The following is a 13621-nucleotide window of genomic DNA, read 5'->3' on the forward strand; positions in this document are numbered from 1 at the left end:
CCCAGGTTTGATTCCCGGCCAGGGCACATAGGAAAAGTGCCCATCTGCTTCTCCACCCCTCCTCCTTCTCCTTCCTCTCTGTCTCTCTCTTCCCCTCCCGCAGTCAAGGTTCCATTGGAGCAAAGTTGGTCCGGGTGCTGAGGATGGCTCCATGGCCTCTGCCTCAGATGCTAGAATGGCTCCGGCTACAACAGAGCAACACCCCAAATGGGCAGAGCATTGCTCCCTGATGGGCATGCCGGGTGGACCCCAGTCGGGCACATGCGGGAGTCTGTCTGACTGCCTCCCCACTTCTGGCTTTGGAAAAATACAACAACAACAAAAAACAACATAAAAAGACCAAACAAGCCTGACCGGGCGGTGGCACAGTGGATAGAGCGTCAGACTGGGATGCAGAAGGACCCAGGTTTGAGACCCTGAGGTTGCTGGCTTGAGTGCAGGCTCATCTGGTTTGAACAAAAGCTCACCAGCTTGGACCCAAGGTCGCAGGCTAGAGCAAGGGGCTACTTGGTCTGCTGAAGGCCCGCGGTCAAGGCACATGTGAGAAAGCAATCAATGAACAACTAAGGTTTTGCAATATGCAATGAAAAACTAATGATTGATGCTTCTCATCTCTCCATTCCTGTTTTCTGTCCCTGTCTATCCCTCTCTCTCTGACTCTCTCTCTCTGTCTCTGAAAAAAAAACCCCACAAAAAACCAAACAAACAAACAAAAAAGTTTGGGTATCAAAAGCTGTTGCTTTATATTGTATACATTGGGGCTAAAAAGAATTGCAAACTAACATAATAGAGAAAAAATAACGGAGTTAGATCGTTTACAAGGCCAGAGTGAAATCTATGAGCAGATGGTCCTAGCGGTTCTTCAAGGAAACACCTTTAACTGCTGAACATAGCCAATGCTTCGGAGCTGGTGGGAAATTTTACAGAGAGGGGGCTCTCAATTGGGAGGGTGTAAAAAGAGTTTTTAAATATAATACATATGATTGCTATAAAACTAAATCAACAAAGGTTTGCTGATTAGCAGAGGGCTTTAAGGAAGCCTTGCTCTAAAGAGCTAGGAATGACTTGGAACCCTTAGGGTCGTCCCCGTTATCCGTGGGGGATACGACCTGAGACCCGGGTGGATGCCTGACCACGATAGTACCAAACCCCATCTGTATTAGGCTTTTTCCTATAGACACATGCCCGTGATCAAGTTAACATACAAATTAGGCATTGTAAGAGATTACGAATAACCAGCAATAAAATAGGACGATCGTGAACAATAAGTTGTCTTAAAAGTTGCGTGAATGTGATCTCTCTCTTGCTCAAAATGTCCTGTTGTCCTGTGCGCACCCTCCTTGTGCTGATGCGAGATGACACAGTGCCTCGGTGATGAAAAGTTTTCCGTTTCAGTATTTTCAGGTGGCGGTCGACCGGGAGCTGAAACCGTGGAGAAAGAAAGTGTGGATGAGGGACGGCTGCACTCGAGTTGTTTGTGTATTTGTTCTCTCAAGTAGTTTAGAGAGACCTGCAGGCTTGTGTTTACACTGTTGCTCTGCTTGACAACCCTTGTCTTTCTAGATAACATAAATAAATAATCTCCCTGAGCAGTGTCTCTTGAAGTGGAACCTAGGAATTTGTGGAATTACTGAGGAGCAAGAATCTACGAACGCCTTGAATAGCGGTCCCTTATTTTTATGAGAACATTAAAGATGATTAGGTTTAAAGACATTTTTACCGTGATGTTTTTAATGAGAAAAACATGCTAGTAAAATAACAACCTGAATTTCTTAAGTGGATGTTTTTCAAGCTGTTCTGTGGGCCTGGATGGGAGTAAGGCTGAGGAAGTGATTTTCCTTCAGAAGGAGGGCTTCTCCAGTTTGAGAAGGAGTGACTTTGATTCTGCCGGCTCCCCTCTCCCGCCCGAGCTGGAGTCACTGTACAGACTGCGCTGCTCGGAACAGGAAACAGGATCAGGGCCCCTGGGCAGGTTTGACAGCAGAGATGTCACTGTCAGGTCACACGCGCCTGGGACCGGATTCGGTGGCAGGTTTGCATTTTTACTTGACTTGGCCCTTTCCCATTTTACTGATCTTCACGACTGACTCGTGACATGAGGCAGGGATTATTTCTGTGTCGGGTAGGCAAATGACTAACACCTTGCGTTGCTCAGTGGCCTTTCCCAGGGGAGTCCCAGAGCTGGGGCTGGAACCTCATCCTCCATTACTGAAACCCCCTGAGGCAGCAAACTTTCCGTCTCTGCCTCATTGTAACTCTCTCCTCCCTGTGCTGTGACCGTCACACTCAGCCCTTGCCGGCTCTTCCCTGGGGAGTGTGGAGCGGGGTTGCTGCAGGCCTTGGCCTTGGCCTTCTCATCCTGGCTGCAGCTCACGTCCACCAGCTTACTGACCTCCTTCCTTGAGTGCTAATAGATCGGCGTTGCCAACTCTCTCCTGGCCATCCCCCTCCCTGGTTCAGCATGTCACTACACCCCCAGCCACTGCCCTGCTGCCACCGTGGTGTCACCACAGGAAGCAGAAGCAGGGAGTCACCCTGGAATTCTCCCTCCCCTTGTCCTTTCCCAGCCTCCTCACCCAGTCAGCCTCTAGGACGCGATTATATTAAATGTCAGTGAAATCTGCTCCCTTCGCCTCTCATTTGAACTGGAACAGTCTCCTGACTTCAATCTCTTGGTGATTCTGGACACGTCCGGCTGTGCTGACCCCCGCCCCCTTCTTGCAAGCCCTTCTGCGGCTCGCTTGAGCCCACGGGAGAGTCTGAGCCTGGCACTCAGGGCCGGGGTGATCAGGCCGGGACTTTGGCCCGTTCCATCGCCAGCCACCTCATTCATTCCCTTGCACCCTGCCTCCCCCTGTGCCCCAGCAGGACAAGTCACCTCCCTCCCGGACGGCTGCCTGCCTCTGTGTTCGTGCTTGCTGGAATGCCCCCCATCCTTCCACACTAGGAACCTCAAGGCACGATGCAAACTGAGTGCTACTTCTGTTCAGTCTGGCTCCCTAGCTCCTAGCACAATTCCTGGCCCAGAGGCTTGATCTGTCTGAATAAAATCTATCCGGGTTATTTTATTTATCTGTTTGAAGAAAGCGGTATCTTATAACTTTTCCCTCCTAAATCCTTGCTCCAGATTTCAATGAGCTGTTTTGAGTGATCACTCAGAGATAACAGTAAAAGTGCTATCCCCTGGCCGGTCACTCAGTTTGTTAGAGTCATCCTGATACGCCAAGGTTGCAGGTTTGATCCCCGGTCAGGGCACACACAAGAAGCAACCAATGAATGCATAGTAAGTGGAACAACAAATTGATGTTTCTCTCTCTCTCTCTCTCTCTCTCTCTCCCTCTCTTCCTTTAAAAAATCAATAAATAAAAAATTTTAAGAAGTGCTAAGAGTGTGACTGAGTTAATGTGGGGAGTGTCTCACCTCTCAAGTTTCAGTGTCTGATGAAGAGTTTTTCCTTTGTACCAGGACATTATTTATATCCAAAAAAAAAAATGTTTCTAATAGGATAGAGAACATGCACAAATGGGTTGGAGTGCAAGACCCAAAGCAGTTTTCAAACCAAATTTGGTCATGTTGATTTAAAACTGCTCAGCACTGAAATACCAGGTACAGTCATGGAAGATATTAAACCTGCTGTCTGTGTGGCAATCTATTATCGAGGGAACTGTTCATTGGAATTGTGTTAATCACACAGAAAGATTATAAACTCTCTCTTTTTTTTAACAGGATCAATTTGACAACTTAGAAAAACACACACAGTGGGGAATTGATATTCTTGAGAAATACATCAAATTTGTAAAGGAAAGAACAGAAATTGAACTCAGCTATGCAAAGCAGCTCAGGTAAGTTGATATTGAGAAAGTTTATTTGTTGGTTAACTGCACCGTGGGTGTGAGGATAATTGAGATTCTTATTTTATAGTATACATGTATGATCCTTTAGATAGTTCTTTTCCCCTTTCATGTAAGATAATGTTTCAATAGAAGCAATTGTCTTTTATACAGAAAAGTAATTTTCATAAAGCAGTAAACATAAAAACTAAGTTATTGCTTTCAGGCTCATTTTTTATGAAAAAGCATATTTTCTGAATTTTGGAGTAGCTGATTTTTTTCAGAAGACTTTTTATTGAAGTGTAACTTGTAGAGAGAGAAGTGCAGGAATGCTACATGTCCAGCTCAGAATGTTCAGGGTGAGCACATGTAACCAGCACACAAGTGAGGACACAAAGTTACCAGCGTCAGAGGATTCTGACTCCTTCCTGTTCTCCACCCTTCCCTCACGGGTGGCCACTTTCCAGACTCCTAACAGCATGGAGTTAGTCTTGCCTATTTTTTTAAATTTGTGTTTATATTTGGCTTCATTGTTCTCCATCGTGTTTTGTGAGATTCGTTCATGTTGTTGGACGTGGTGGCAGCTGGTCTCTTCCCGTGGGTCTCAGTGTTTTGGGTGCGTGTGGCACAGTCCATTCACTTTCCCTCACTGGGTGGCTGCTTGATTCCTACTTGGGGAGAAGCTAGAGAAGTTCCTGGGAGTGGACCGTGGGTCCTAGGCTTTGGGTATGTTTAGTTTGAGTAGATTGGGGGGGGGGGTCAGACAATTTTCCAAAATGCTTCTGCTGGTGCACACTCCCTCCGGCACCGGGTGAGAGGTCCCGTGGGGCAGCATTTGAAAAGCACTTTGGATCTGTTACATCTTTCATGATGAAATTATCCAAGAAATTTATGCTTTATATAAAATATTGAAAAGTTTCCGGAGAACTAAGCTTGAACTTGAAGGGGCATGCAAAATCACAAATGATTACTTGTTTGTTTGCATTGGTTTGTGCAGATTGTTTTAAGACATGTTAAGAGATCTAGATGACTTGGTTTGGAAACATTTCTTTTTAATCCAAACAGCCTCTGCAGTAGGGGTGGGTCATGTGCCGTTGAAAGATATGGGGTCTTCTAGGGCCAGTGGTGGTGTTTGACCATAAGATCTAAGTGTTATGGAGACAAGTTTTGTTTCCACTGAGTAATAAAATAAGAAATAATTTTTATTGCTTGCTGAATCCAGATCGGTTTCTACTGTGTGTACACTGGTATCCCTGTTGTACATCAGCCTCAATAGTACTGTGATGCTTTTAGAACATTGAATGTTCTTCTATGTGGAATATATGTGGTCCTAACATTGGAGTTGAGAATGAGCTGCTTTGTGTTGATTCTTAAAATATTGCACTATTAGTCATAAAATGTGGTCTTGAGTGTGAAAATAGATTACATACAGTTTTAGCCAAAATAAAAGCTCACCTTAGGATTCATCTCCATTTGTTGTCTTTCTTCTTTTTCTATTAGCATACGCTCCTCTTTGCTGGGGCCTCAGCCCACCATCTCCTTTTGCTTGGGAGGGCTGTGATTGGACGTCATTCAGTTGGTTCTGACGCATTTTTGCATCATTCTGTGCCGAGAGAGTAGTGCTTTCTTAGTCCCCATCCTCCTCACCGGTGCAGCCTTTCCTCACCCTGGGTGAGAGGGCTGAGGACTTAGCTGACAGACGGGAGGCTACTGGAGAAGACTCCGAATTCCAAGAGAGGCTCAGGGTAAAATTGAATAGCTCCCCATTGACCATCTTACCCTACTTGAAATAGAGTATCAGTATTACCATATGATGATAACCTCCCAGGAAGTACTTTTCCTGAGATTTAAATATTAACACTTGTTTCATTACATCCCTGAGAAGTATCTAACTTTGTACTTGGTGGAGGAAGTTGATTTAAAAAAAAAAAAGATTATGAGTAATTGAATGAATGCCTGCCTTTGGACATGTCTTCTACCCTTTGATGCTGAGATCTCAGCTGGACCCTTCATGCTGAAACGTCACCGTACTACTGATCCTTTATTCACTTGCGTTGCCCCTTCCTTCAGTGACACTGCCTCGGTTTCATCAGCCCCCAACACCCCCTGTCCCACGCTCACCCACTGCTTCCTCCTGCACTAAGGAAATGGACGTATTCAGGAGAAACCGGCCTCAGACTCACACTCTGCTGCCAGCCAGCATGCATGTCCCCTGTCCCTGTGCCCCGCCCCATGCTCCTGGCTAAGCCCAGGCCGCCTCTTGCGCACGCGAGCTCTGTGCGCTCTGACTCCAGAGCTCTGTCCCTCGGGTGCTCCTCTCTCCTCCCACGCAGTTCCTCAGTCTCTCCTGGGTTGTTCTCATCAGCATGCAAAGGCACCATTATGTTTCATTTGAAAAAGAAGCTCCTGAGCTAACCTTCCCCACCAGCTACCGCCGTTTCTTTGCTTCCTTCCCTTTGCAGAAACACTCCTCCAAAGTGTCCTTCTTTGCCGCCTCCCATTGCTCTCCTCTCACTACTGTGACCTCGGCTCACCAGTGCCGCCACTCAAAGGCGCCGGTGGCCGCCATATTGAGCAGCCCAGTCACCTGTCCTCTGTCCTCATCATCCTTGACCTCAGCCACTTTGACGGGGTGGATGCTCCCTCCTCCTCTTCCAGCGTATGATCTGTAAGGCAGCGACTTGCAGATACGTGTCACCTCATGCTGGACCTCTCTTCTGAACTCCAGAAAGAGATTACACAAATTCTCCACTGGGGCGTCTACATGACATCTGAACTGTAACAAAGCGAAAACGGAATCTCCCCACTCAAATTCTGCATCTGCAGGGCCCAGCTTTCCCCCACGCCCTTGAGGGCAGCTGTGCCACCCTGGCTTAGCTCGGAAACCCTGGAGTCATCCTCGGCTCCCATCTTTCTCTCACACTGGCTCCTGCCCCATCCAAGCTGTCCGGGAGTCCTGGTGACTGTCTGTTCCAGACTGGTCCAGGGTCCGACCACTTCTCAGTACCTCCCCTGCTGCCACCGTGACCGAGTCCCCCCCCCCACACACACACCTCTCGCCTGGATTGTTAGTCCCCAACTGGATTCCCTTACTCCACCCTTGACCCCTCTTGTCTGTGTGTTTTTCACAGAGCAGCAGATCATGGTGCTGCTCCGTTTAAAACACCAATACCTCCCCGTTTCACAGGAATTCCAAAATCCTCAGGGTGGGTGTCCCTTGGGTCCCATACCTTTCTGACATCATCTGGTTCCATCCACTCTCTTCCTCCTAATCTCTGCGCTAACCACACTGGCCTCCTTGCTGTTGCTTGTACAGTTAGTTATACTGGCCTTTCTAGATAGAGATCACCTGTATGTTCACCCCCTAGGAGCTGCTGGCCAGATAACAGTGTATACTTTTCCCCTCTATTATATTTATTGTTCATTGTCTCCTGTTCCTTCCCTGCTAGAACGTCAGCCCCTCCAGGACAGGGCTCTGAGTGTGTTCACTAACGTACCTGGTAGTATGGCGCAGTGCCTGGCCCACAGTGGTGCTCAGTAAGGAGTTGTGGTAAGAGTGAATCCATAGGGTACAGGCCCAAGATAAGATAGTTGGTCAGCAGAGCTTGCAGGAGAATTACCATATTTATGTATAAGACGCACCTTAATTTGGGGGCCCGAAATTTGGGGGGGAAAATGTATTACATAAAGTTATTGAACTCAGGTTTTATTCATCTACAACAAGAAGCGCAAAAACAAGCATGAAAAAGCGAGAAATGCAAGTTAAAAAATCTGCAACCACTGCATAAGACGCACCCAGTCTTTAGACCCCAAATTTTTTGAAAGGGGTGCATCTTACACATGGGGAAATACGGTATGTGTTTGCACAGCCTGTGGGAGCCAATGAGGGTTTAACCACAACAGAACAACTAACAATGTATCAACTAACAATTAGGGGGACTCTAATGAGCAAGACAGAAGAAGTAGCTGAGCCTGAGGAATTTACCTGCTATGGAAAAGAGACTGCATGCAAATAATTAAGGAACTAAATCACTTAAAGATAGCATTCTTCACCGCAGATAAGTAAAACCAGTGAAGCGCCGGAGTGTGAGGGGGCAGGGGTTGCTAGCTAGACTGGCCAGGGAAAACCCACTGCTTGAGAACTGAAGGTCAAGGAGGAGGCAGGTGTGTAAGGGTCTGGGAGTAGCTCTTCTCAGTGAGTGCAAAGGTCCTGAGGTGGGAACATGGCCAAGAAATGGAAAAGCCAGGGAGACATCTGACATTAAATAATTTTTTTTCTGCACTGGAGGAAAAAATGGCCAACTTATATTAGGTATAGAAGGTGATGATTGGGACTTTGATTTCTGTAGATCAGTCAGAGGCTGGCAAACTACATAGTCCCCCTGGCCAGATCCACCCACTGCCTGGTTTTATAAATAAAGTTTTATTGGCATGCAACCATATCCACTCTTTATGTATTTTCTATGGCTGCTTTTGCAAAAACTGTGGAGATTGAAGAGTTGTTACAGACCACGTGAGCATGACCTGTTCACAAGTCTGGAATATTTACTGATTGGCGCTTTAGAGAAAAAGTTTGCTGACCCCTGCTAGAGTTATAATTTATTCAAGACTGCATAGGATCCAAGTCCTAATATATTTTAAAACATCTGCTGTGCCCTATATGAGAGCACCAACTATTAATTGTCCTTAGCAATTGTTTGTTAAAAACAAACAAACACAAAAACCCCTGAATTATTTGTTATGACCAGATAATGAATGCATATGATTGAAAATCCAGAAATGCCAGAGGTACAAAACAGTGTACAGTGAAGTGTCCCCTTGTCTTACCCCGTCCCCAGGGACAGTAAATGTTACCAGTCTCTTATGTATCCTTATAGAGGGGTATTATGTGCACACGGGCAAAGAAGTTCGTGTTTTCCTCCTTGGCTCCACAGCAGTTCGAGATGCCCTTGCTTTGCTGTGTCCTGGAGGTTGTTCTGAGGTTCACTTTTATTTTTCACAGCTGTGCAGTATTGCACTGGGTTGGTGGATGTGTTGGTTGTTTACAGTTGTTTGCAACTCTGAACAAAGTTGCAATGAATGACCTTGAATGATATACTTGGACAAGCTAATCTGGAGGATACGTTTCTAAAAGGAGCCCTCTAGTTAGTAGAATTTGCCAAGTTGCACCCCTCAGAGGCTGTGTGACCTTTAACATACCACTCTGTGTGGCAGTGCCACTCATCTTGCCCCTCAGTGCCTACTGTCACCATTCTTCTTTGCCTCTGCCAATTTGATAATAAAAATTGGGAAGTCTGAGTGTTCATTTGTGTTTCTCTTAGTATGAATGAGGTCGAGCATGTTTTCATACATTAGAGTCATTTGTACTTGCTTCTTGATGTCCTGGTCAATTTTTTCCCCCCTGGGGCTCATTGTAAATAAAGGGTAACTATGTAGAAACCATTTTATAAACTATGTTGCACATTGTATATAAAAGGTATTATATTGAAATTTACTTTAACAGTCCAAAAGGCATTAAAGTGAAACTGAAGGATTTGTTGTACTTTAAATATTAAACAGACTCATATAAGATTTAGCAAAAAGATTCTGAAAAACTTGTAGGGCTGTCCTTACTGTTTTGTTTGGTTTTCTAAGCGCCATGTTGTAGTTTTGAACAGGCTCAATTGACTCACTGCTAGGAAAGAAAGAAAAAAAGTTATTTACATGTTTCGCTTCCTCTTCTAATCAAATTATGTAATTTGGTCTGTAACATGACTCCCACAGTTCGTCTTCATTCTGTGTTCAGACATAGATTTACGCTCACCACCATTCCTTCCACCACAGCTCTGCACTTGTTGGTATCAAGAAAATAGAGCTTGTGGCATAATCTGTGAGCTCGTTCTTGTTTGAGGGTGCCACCCCCTGTCCCCGTGAGCTCGTTCTTATTTGAGGGTGCCACCCCCTGTCCCCGTGAGCTCGTTCTTGTTTGAGGGTGCCACCCCCCTGTCCCCGTGAGCTCGTTCTTGTTTGAGGGTGCCACCCCCCTGTCCCCGTGAGCTTGTTCTTGTTTGAGGGTGCCACCCCCTGTCCCCGTGAGCTCGTTCTTGTTTGAGGGTGCCACCCCCCTGTCCCCATGAGCTCGTTCTGGTTTGAGGGTGCCACCCCCCTGTCCCCGTGAGCTCGTTCTGGTTTGAGGGTGCCACCTCCCTGTCCCCGTGAGCTCGTTCTGGTTTGAGGGTGCCACCCCCCTGTCCCCATGAGCTCGTTCTGGTTTGAGGGTGCCACCCCCCTGTCCCCGTGAGCTCGTTCTGGTTTGAGGGTGCCACCCTCCTGTCCCCGACAGCGGTGTGACTTAGTTGTTCTGTGGTCACACTTCCCTTCTCCTCAAACTTGGCTGCTGTGTTGGTTTTTGGTGTCCAAGTCTGGGGCCGCTGGATTCCTTTTCTTTGTAGGTGACTTGCTTTTCTGAGGATACTTCTGAAGAATGTTTTTGTTCCGCTGGCTCGGCAGCTTGATAACTTCACCAGGCTGAGCCTTGTTGTTGCCCGGTCTGTCAGTTTTTCCAAGAGCCGGTTCATATGCAGATTCAGTCTTCATTGTTTGCAGGGGAGCCGTCTTCAATTATATCTAAATATGTTTTCTATTCTACTTATCAGTTTATATACTCCAGAATTTTCCTTATGTCCTCACCCTCTTGTTCTTTCTTTACTTTTTCCTAAACTGCATTTTTTTTCTTAAGATTTTATTTATTGATTTTAGTGAGAGAGCAGAGAGAGAGAGAAAGGTGGGAAGGAGTAGGAAGCATCAGATTGTAATAGTTGCTTCTGGTATGTGCCTTGACGGGGCAAGCCCGGGGTTTTGAACCTGCGACCTCAGCATTTCAGGTCAATGCTTTATCCACTGTGTCACCACAAGTCAGGCCGTCTTGTTCTTTTTTTTTTTTTTCATTTTTCTGAAGCTGGAAACAGGGAGAGACAGTCAGACAGACTCCCGCATGCGCCCGACCGGGATCCACCCGGCACGCCCACCAGAGGCGGTGCTCTGCCCCCCAGGGGGCGATGCTCTGCCCATCCTGGGCGTCACCATATTGCGACCAGAGCCACTCTAGCGCCTGAGGCAGAGGCCACAGAGCCATGCCCAGCGCCCGGGCCATCCTTGCTCCAATGGAGCCTTGGCTGCGGGAGGGGAAGAGAGAGACAGAGAGGGAAAGCGCGGCGGAGGGGTGGAGAAGCAAATGGGCGCTTCTCCTATGTGCCCTGGCCGGGAATCGAACCCGGGTCCTCTGCACGCTAGGCCGACGCTCTACCGCTGAGCCAACCGGCCAGGGCCAGGCCGTCTTGTTCTTTAGGTCATCTCTTTTCTGATTATGTTTGTTATTTTTCACATGTTGATTATCTCAAAACTTTCCTCTCTAATTTGATAGCCAGCCTTATGTATTAGTTCTATAGTGGTGTGTTTTAGTTCTTAGTGCCTTTTCTTTTTCTTTTCTTTTTTTTTTTTTATAGAGAGAGAGTCAGAGAGAGGGATAGATAGGTACAGATAGACAGAAATGGAGAGAGATGAGAAGCATCAATCATCAGTTTTTTGTTGACACCTTAGTTGCTCATTGATTGCTTTCTCATATATGCCTTGACCGTGGGCCTTCATTAGACCGAGTAACTCCTTGCTCGAGCCAGCGACCTTGGGTCCAAGCTGGTGAGCTTTGCTCAAACCAGCTGAGCCCGTGCTCAAGCTGGTGACCTCGGTGTCTCGAACCTGGGTCCTCTGCATCCCAGTCCAATCCTCTATCCACTGTGCCACCACCCAGTCAGGCCCTCCTAGTGCCTTTTCTTAGCTGTGCAGTCTACCTTTTTATCCGACTCTGTTTTAGCCTTTAATCTGGGGATTCTTGCTCTGTTGGCTTTGCGTTTTTATTAAGTTTGGCTATAATATAAAATAGCCGGGAGGAGTCTGATTTAGTTTCTTTTCCTTTGATGTTTTCTTCCAGGTTGGGTTTTTCTGTCATCCCTTTCTTTCCTTCCCCCTTCCTCCCTCCCTCCTTCCCTCCCTCCCTCCCTCCCTCCCTCCCTCCCTCCCTTCCTCCCTTCTTTCCTCCTTCCCTCCCCTCCCCTCCTTCCTTCCTTTTCTTCGTTTTACATATCATATGTACCTTCTCAGCTGGCTTATAATCATCAGGGGCAGTTTAGTGAGCTGGCTGAGAGGACAGACTGTAGAGCCCACTGCCTGGGATGCGTTCTCAGTCCTGTCAGTGACTTAGGGCAGATTACTCTGTGTTCTATCTTTTCCACAGATAAAATATAAATACCGTAGTTCCCCATGTGTAAGACGCACCTTAATTTTGGGGCCTGAAATTTGAAAAGAAAAATGTATTACATAAAGTTATTGAACTCAAGTTTTATTCATCATATAATTCATACAACTCCTCATCATTGTCAAAACTCCCATCCATTAGCTTGTCCTCATCTGCGTCTGATGACGAATCACTGTCTTCATATATTGCCTGATCCTCAGTTCCATCGATGACATTTGTGATGCCACAAGCACACGTATAAGACGCACCCGGTTTTTAGACCCCAAGTTTTTTCGAAAAAGGATGTGTCTTATACATGGGGAAATACGGTAATACTAATTCCCACCTTATAATTTGTTGGTGGGGGGAGCTTAACAAGATAGAGCAGGTGAGGTACACTTTCTCAGCTGATGCCTAAGCCTGCTTCTGTAACCACTGAGCATCAGCAGGGCTCTCGTGCACTCTGATAGCGTCTGTGACGGTCCCTCCATGCTTCCAGGACCAGCAGCCTGCCCCTGAGCCCCATCACAGGGCGAGGGCAGGGAAGGGGCCTGGTTTCAGTCCATTGCCTCATATGAAACTTTGTTAGAGGTTCTGTTTTGGGGTTTACTCTATGAGGTCAGAGGTCCTTTGGAGCCCCTAGGTTTGGGGTGATGTCCCCCTAGGCCAGGGGTCCCCAAACTTTTTACACAGGGGGCCAGTTCACTGTCCCTCAGACCGTTGGAGGGCCGGACTATAAAAAAAACTATGAACAAATCCCTATGCACACTGCACATATCTTATTTTAAAGTAAAAAAACAAAACGGGAACAAATACAATATTTAAAATAAAAAACAAGTAAATTTAAATCAAGAAACTGACCAGTATTTCAATGGGAACTATGGGCCTGCTTTTGGCTAATGAGATGGTCAATGTGCTCCTTTCATTGACCACCAATGAAAGAGGTGCCCCTTCTGGAAGTGCAGCGGGGCCGGATAAATGGCCTCAGGGGGCCGCATGTGGCCCTCGGGCCCGTAGTTGTTTGGGGACCCCTGCCCTAGGCAGTTAGCTCCTGGTCCTGTGCGCGTGTTCCAGAACCTGGGTGGTCGGCCTGGCTGCTTCCTCTCAGAGCTTTCTGTCACTGTTCCCCGGGAGCTTCCTCCCCCCTCAGTTTACTTCCTTTTGCATCAGTGTTTGGGGTTTGAGAGACTCGCTGCTACAACAGTGGGGGTGGGCAGCATCTTCAGCCCCTGCTCCCGGTCACTACTTCCTAAGTGAGTAGACTAAGGTCATTCCCCTTTCTTTATCGATGTATTTGCTGCTGTTGAATATTTTCCTGCCTGTTGACTTTCGTCTCTTGCTTTTGGAAAAGCACAATTCTCTGATTGAATTTTCTTCTGCCATCTCCGCTCCCCACCTCCCCACCCCCACCTCCGAAATATTGTGGTCAGCTTCTTAAAAAAATAAGAGAGAAAAAAACAAAACATTCCTGGACCCATCCCTGGATGTTCCATTTCAGAGGGTCTGGCATGGGGCCCAAGTA

The 13621-nt window shown here is 46.8% G+C and overlaps 1 protein-coding gene across 14 annotated transcripts in view; it reads left to right on the plus strand.

Annotated features, from left to right (window-relative positions):
- FNBP1 (formin binding protein 1) overlaps window positions 1–13621 on the plus strand; it is a 139215-nt gene that overhangs the window by 52559 nt on the left and 73035 nt on the right. For all 14 annotated transcript variants that reach the window (XM_066255961.1, XM_066255949.1, XM_066255948.1 and 11 more), the window contains exon 2: window positions 3727–3842. In XM_066255961.1, coding sequence (XP_066112058.1) covers window positions 3727–3842 — 116 coding nt within the window. The remainder of the gene's footprint in view (window positions 1–3726; window positions 3843–13621) is intronic.

Source organism: Saccopteryx bilineata, chromosome 2 (genome assembly GCF_036850765.1).
Source record: "Saccopteryx bilineata isolate mSacBil1 chromosome 2, mSacBil1_pri_phased_curated, whole genome shotgun sequence".
Lineage (NCBI taxonomy): Eukaryota > Metazoa > Chordata > Mammalia > Chiroptera > Emballonuridae > Saccopteryx > Saccopteryx bilineata.